Below are 6,613 nucleotides of genomic sequence, written 5' to 3' on the forward strand. Positions count from 1 at the left end.
TCGCAGGTGATTATGGTGGCTGAGGTATGATTGTGGTTTTGTTTTTGGCCAAAAGGTTAGACACAACGGCGCATAACTTCAAGGTAATACCCTTTATTAACTGTACGACCTTGTGGTAAGAAGTTTTGATGTACTACGCCACGGTAATCAAAGAAAAGAGTAAGCAAGACCTTGACATTTCAAGCTATAGCCATATACCTAAGACATACCTTTTTGAGGATATCAGGATCATCATTGACGTCATTTAATACTTGTTGAGCGATGCTCCTTCGACGGTCGTTTTGTTCAATATTAAGCAACTTCGGAACAAATTGTGCTGCTACACGTTTCATGCCCAAAACTTCTGAAAAAATTGTATTGGACTAGCCAATGGAGATGCCGACGTCTTCAGCCACATATGATAGGGTACATAACAAAAAAAGTTACAAAAGTCACCTTACTTTTTGAACACACCTCGTGTATAGGCATTTAGCTACTGTAAGCGCAAGCTTTTGTTTTTAATTAAAGTACAAAGATAGAAAGGCCACAGAGATTTTTGAGAGAAGATAAGTTAAATTTTAATTTTATTTTTTTAATAACACATTGACAATTATGAAAACGTATTATCCACAATGCAATCTTGATGAACCGTTAGTTATTACATAAGATAATAACCGTTTGTAAAGCTCAATCGAGTGGGGTGATATTGATAGTGTGCACCTTACTTCTAAATTTTTTTTTTTCAAATAAGTAAGGAGGTGATTTATTCGTCAAAATCTTAGAAAATAAGCAGAGTATATGTATCTTCGATTTTGCATATTTTGCCATTCTACCATTTGGAGAGTGTGACGTATACGCCCAAATTTTCTTACACCGAATATCAGCCTCAAGTAGCAGTTTTGTAATTTCTGAATAGGAAACATATCAATGCGATTTAAGAAGGGTCAAAGATAACATCACTGAAATGTAGTTGTGATAACACAAATTACTCACACAACAATAAATTTGTTTTCTCATTTAAATAATCCCTGTTTTGGTAAATAATCTTTAAAAGAAAGTCATCTTTTTGAAGGCATTTAGATATGTGAAAAGATAACCGCAATTCATTGTCCCACAGTGGACCAAATTTTTTGCAATGCCATTATACTGAATTACTTTGTCATATATAATAACTGATTATTTAAATGTAAATGTAAATAACTGTTGCGTGCACATTATTTTTTTTTTTTAATTTAACCAAACCTAATTTCTTTTTACTTATTTTAAATTGGCTCACCGTGTGCATTGATGAAAGTTTTTATCTCTTTTCCTTGGTAACGCTTGTTTTTCGTATCCAGCAGAGTTTGGGCGTCTTTCTTTGTGATACCATTTGCTGATCAAATCCGGATGACCGTATCCATACAACCCAGCATGCAAGCAGAAATAAAAATCTCAAGGTAAGGGATTAAAACTCTCCGTTTCATAAAGTCCATTTATCTCCTTAAAGACTCCTTTTGAGAACAGGAATTTTTGTTTTTCTTAAGTGCTTCTCCGAAACATTCTGAATATAATACAAATGGTGATTAACAGATAAAATGATGAATAAATTTGTGTGTCATCGGAATAATAGTGACTTAGACATGAAACACATGACATCCCTATGGAACGTCTTTATTGAGATATAAAAAAGAAGATAATTTACGGATTTACAGAAAAACCTATGTATTGTAAAACTGCGGGTAGTCTGAACAGTAAGTTTACCTTCATCTAGAGGTTTAAAAAAATCGTTGGTAATTTTTAAAATGGCATTTGTTCAACTGAGTCCAGCTTTAAAACCTAATTAATTCACCGGTTTAATAGAGTTTTTGTTTAATTACTTTTTCAAAGATTTTAGGGAATGTTGGGAGAATACTAATAGGTATGATATTATTAAAATTCGTAGTATTTGGTATTTTAGGCAGAGAAATAACTAAGGATTTTTTCCATTGATCAGGAAATAAAGATTTTTGTAAGCAAAAATGTATTGTATGTGTGAGTTGCGATAATATATGGGGAACACAAGTTTAATTGACGAGATATTGATCGGATTCAGTTTTAATGTTATTTATTATATCTAATATTTATAATAATTTTATATTTTGTTTGTTTATATTTTAAACACAAGATAACTCTTGCGGTAACAAATAACTACTTGCATCTAACCAAATCCAACAATTTTAATGCTCTTCACGGCTCCTTCTGAGTTTCTTGATTTAGTTTACTAAAATAGTAAGCTTTTTTTTTCACGCTTTAGTGCCATGTTCACCGTATTACGCAACTCTTTATAACAATTCCAATATGCCGGGTTGTTATTCTTTTTAAATTTAGCTAAATATTTATCGCGTAGTTTTATCATTCCCTTAAGGGTGCGCGTTAATCATGGCGCATAATTTTTAGTCGCTCGGATTTTTTTTTAAATGGTGTATGTGAATCGAAAAGCATTAAAATATTGTTACTCAAAAATTCCACTTTATCTTAGGTATTTTCAAATCAAAATCAGATTTAAGACTCTCATAATTAAGTTTTTTACAGTTTCTGAGTGTCTTAAACGAAGCTGTTGTTCTATTGATCTTAATATTCAGTATACAAAAAACAATATCATGGCCGCTCAGACTATAAACATTTATTACTCCCTTATCTATGACAAAATTAGAATAAGTAGATACAATATGGTCTAAAAGTGTAGCCGTAGGGAGCTGAGCTGTTAAAGAACTTGACCTTAGTATTTTAGTGACCAAGTAGCAGTATATAAATTTCATAGCTCATTCTCCAAGTGATCAAAGAAACTAATATAATCAAAATTAGTACAACGATGCACGATAAAAATTCTCAAGTTAGTATTTTGTAATTTAATATTCAATGAAATAAACTAGAGGGAACTACTTTTATTTCTACGAAATTGAAAACAGGCAGAAGATTTTAGGAAAATAGACAATAAACTTAAAGGGAATATTGATGAAATTTGATTTTTTTCAATTGTACAGAGAGACAGATCTTTAATTTGGTTTGAGTTAAAGTTATTGAATTAATTGTAAAGGAAAGGTTGTTAGCATACTTGGAAAGGTACAGATTACTGAGCTAATTGTCACTTTGGTTTTAGACAGGAATGTCTGGTGCATATGCGCTACAGTGCTGCAAAGTTCCCAAAAAATTAAGAAATTGCAAAAAAAATCATAATTAATTAGTCTAACTACAATATTTTATTTTATCGACTATAAAATTTATAATATAATAATGATAAAAAAACTGCCGTGGAAATGTCGCCGAAGGCATAGGTAAGATCGATCAGTGGAATAATCAACCTACAGTCTCGGTGTCGATGTTGTCGAGTTGTCCTTTAGCTGGGCCACACAGACATGCTCTCAGCGCTCTTTCGAATACCCGCGCAGCACACGTCAACCACCGCGATGGTCTAAGCCAAGACCGTGATTTAAATAGAAAATACTGCGTAGAGTGCTGAACATAGAAACAATAATAATAGAGAGCGTGTGCTTCTGTTTTTGTGTATTTCTGTCAATTTTTTTTTTTAATATTTACCAGATATTACCATTAAAAAACTGGTGTAAGTAGAGGAAAAAGTCATACACGAAAATTTAGTAAAGACATTTATTCAAAAAATTAATGAATTTGTAGATGTAACAAAAAGAATGCTATTTGCACAACTACTGCATTTCTGAGTCGGTTGTTGAAAATGCTCCATGTTGTTTTCCCTTTTTGGTGACGATAAAGCTTTGACGGAAATAGGGGTTATCGATGTAGAGCATTCAGGTTGGAAAATAAAAAGACATAAAAAACAACCAATCAATATTACGTGTCAATTAGATTCTGCTTATTGGAACACAGAGGATACAAGGACATGATGAAAATGTGCTAAAGAATAGAATATAATTTTATCAAAAGTTATTAATTGCATTCAATTTTGCGGAGCGTTTGAATTTGCTCTCTGGGGACACGTTGAGAATGAAACTTCACACACACTAATTTTTATCTCAATATTTTTACTTTACCTCATTTTTGTGAATATCAGCGAAATTTTAAATCACTGATCAGGCCCGGAAATGTTGATGTCGCTCTCATTAGTAATGTCTGTTCGATTTAACATTTTTATTTTGCTTCCACGCAAAGGTACTTAAAGAAAAACATTGAAAATTCTTATTCCCTGATATATAGATTGTAATTTAATTGGGTGGAATATTAAAAAAAAAACAAATTTTGAAACTCTTAAAACCTAAATCATATGTATAATCGCGAGACTGACTGACTTGCCTGCTTTTTTCTTGGATTAGGACTTTTAAATTTGCCGTTGTTCTGTTTCGCTTCTCACAGTTGCACTTAAACTCAACTTTTCATCATTCACTTAATAGCAAATGATATTAAACATAACAATTTTCGAACTCGCATGGAATACTTGCCCCTGTTTGAACTTGTCGCATTCTATGTTAATGTAAATATAAATTTTCATATTTGGGTGTATTATACGCCATTTTGGCGCACTTGCACATTTCTGTCATTAATACCTCATTAAACTAAACCAATATACTTTATTTTATCACCTAATATACAAACAAAAAATTCAAAATGATATTAACTATCTGCATGACACTCTTTCTGACCGAACGGACTCTGGGACTAGACTAGACACTTCACTTTATAATAAACTCGAGCTAGAAACAAATAGCCTTACGTCAAATCTAAAAATATTGTTAAGAAAGCTGTGACAGATATCCATTGTCTCTGTAGCCGTACGTGTTTCTCAGTCAAGTTGTCAGTATTTGGAATTGTTGTTGTTTTGGTTGTTTTGGACTAAGATTATATCAGGTATGTTATGGACGACGGTCTCATCATCATCAGTAAAGTCTAAAATTGTTATTTTCTAGCATTAAGCCTGTAATTATAGCATGGGATTCTTTCTTTTTGTAAAAGCTGTAGCTTTAATGTTATCTCTTGGTGTAAGATTTTTGCTACAGCATTGTGCCTTTCCTTATACTCTGTCGAAGCAAATATTTGGCAATTACCTGTAATGTGCTGGATGCTTTCTGATGTTTTACATTAAAATCTGCATTTGTCATCTCTACCTGGTGCTAAATTACTAGTGAGAAACTTTCTGTTTCGGGAAACATCTATCCAGAGACTGCCTAGTAGTTCGACGCTGTTTTGTCGACATATTCCTGCGTAATCTCGTTTTGTTGTCTTACGTGCAGAGGTTTTTCTCTCCAGTTTTGTATCTTTTCGTTGTTCGTCTTATGGTGAACCCGCATCTGTTTCTCTTATAGTTTTTTTTTGTAAAGAGGTACGAAAAAAATCTTCAAAAGACACCGTCATCGTAAACTCTGCCGCCCATCTTGCGGCAGATATCGATAAGCGGTAGTGTGGAGATTTTTACCCACTAAAAAAAACATTCCTCTTCCTGTCTCCCCGCAGATGGTACGGGGAGGACTGGATTGGAACCGCGTTAGCATTACATCAATCCAGTCTGTGCTGCGCCCCATGGCGCCTACTCCTGGCTACTGGTCCCTTTCTGAAATTTTATCTTTCAGAAGGCGCTGTGCGTAGGTTGCAATAGCCGACCAGTTTCCCTCCTGTTCGATCATAGACGTCACCAGACTTGAGGGGGAGAGCCTGGCGCCTATGATCTCTTCGGTGCTACTTCTATAGTCCTTCCACCGAGCACACTCAAAGAACGTATGTTCGGCGTCGTCAATTTTATCAGGACAGTACTTACACATAAGGGTAAGCCCATCTTAAAAAGATAAGCGTTAACTGTCCATGCCCCGTCAGTAGCTGGGTCAGATAGAAGTCTATGTCCCCGTGTTTCCGAGAAAGCCAGACATTGATGTTCGGAATCAGACGCTCCGTCCATCTACTCGTCTTCCCCGTCGTCCATCGGTCCTGCCACTCTTGCTGGGTTTCCGCTTTTATCCTTGTTTTTGCCTCCTTGAAGTTGTCGCATTTCCTTTTAGCGCCATAGAGCTTGGCTCTCTCAAACGCTAATAGGTCGATAAGCGTTGCGCCCGCAATGACCAGTATTGCCGCTTCCGAGACGGTGCGGTATGCACAGGCAACCCTAACAGCGCCTCTCCGTTGCACTGCTGCTATTTTGCGCCTGTATGTTTTCTGCTTTAGGATGTCCGCCCATATCTCTGCTCCGTAGAGCAGTACTGAGTGAACTACTTCGAAGAGTACTCGTCTTTTTTTGGTTCGAAGTCCCATCGTGTTGGCCATGATCCTTGATAAGCTGGATACCGTCTTGCTAGCTCTCTGGCATGCACTATCAAGGTGTTCACGGTAAGATAGTTTTTCGTCTATCATTACCCCTAGGTAGCGTAAAGCAATCCTTGGGGTCGCTAACGTAATGTCAAGGATGGATTCTTGGTACCCTGGTCTCCGGAATGTCGTGGTATTTCCAGTATTCAGTACAATGAGGTTGAGTCTTGATGCGGCATCAGCGACTTCATTGCCTCTGGTTTCAGAGAACGCTGCGCCCCATTCTGCCTATTTGGCGTTGAAATCACCAGCTACAATGACTCCGCCGTTGAACTTGCCGATAGCGTCCTCTATGGTCGCCAGTTTCTGACGGAACACACTCATTCCCTCGTTTGGCGAGAGGTAGACGCTC

The 6,613-nt window shown here is 36.0% G+C and overlaps 1 protein-coding gene across 1 annotated transcript; it reads right to left on the reverse strand.

Moving 5' to 3' along the window:
• Positions 1-5,501: 5,501 nt before the first annotated feature.
• LOC132696366 (uncharacterized) lies at positions 5,502-6,306 on the reverse strand. The gene is made up of 2 exons (XM_060661151.1): positions 5,862-6,306; positions 5,502-5,737 (listed from the first exon to the last, which is right to left on the reverse strand). The coding sequence occupies exons 1-2, from the start codon at positions 6,304-6,306 to the stop codon at positions 5,502-5,504; spliced, it is 681 nt and encodes a 226-aa protein (XP_060517134.1).
• Between the last annotated feature and the right edge of the window lie 307 nt (positions 6,307-6,613).

The sequence above is a fragment of the Cylas formicarius genome, unplaced genomic scaffold, assembly GCF_029955315.1.
Source record: "Cylas formicarius isolate icCylForm1 unplaced genomic scaffold, icCylForm1.1 PGA_scaffold_1__22_contigs__length_36826433, whole genome shotgun sequence".
Taxonomy (NCBI): Eukaryota; Metazoa; Arthropoda; class Insecta; order Coleoptera; family Brentidae; genus Cylas; species Cylas formicarius.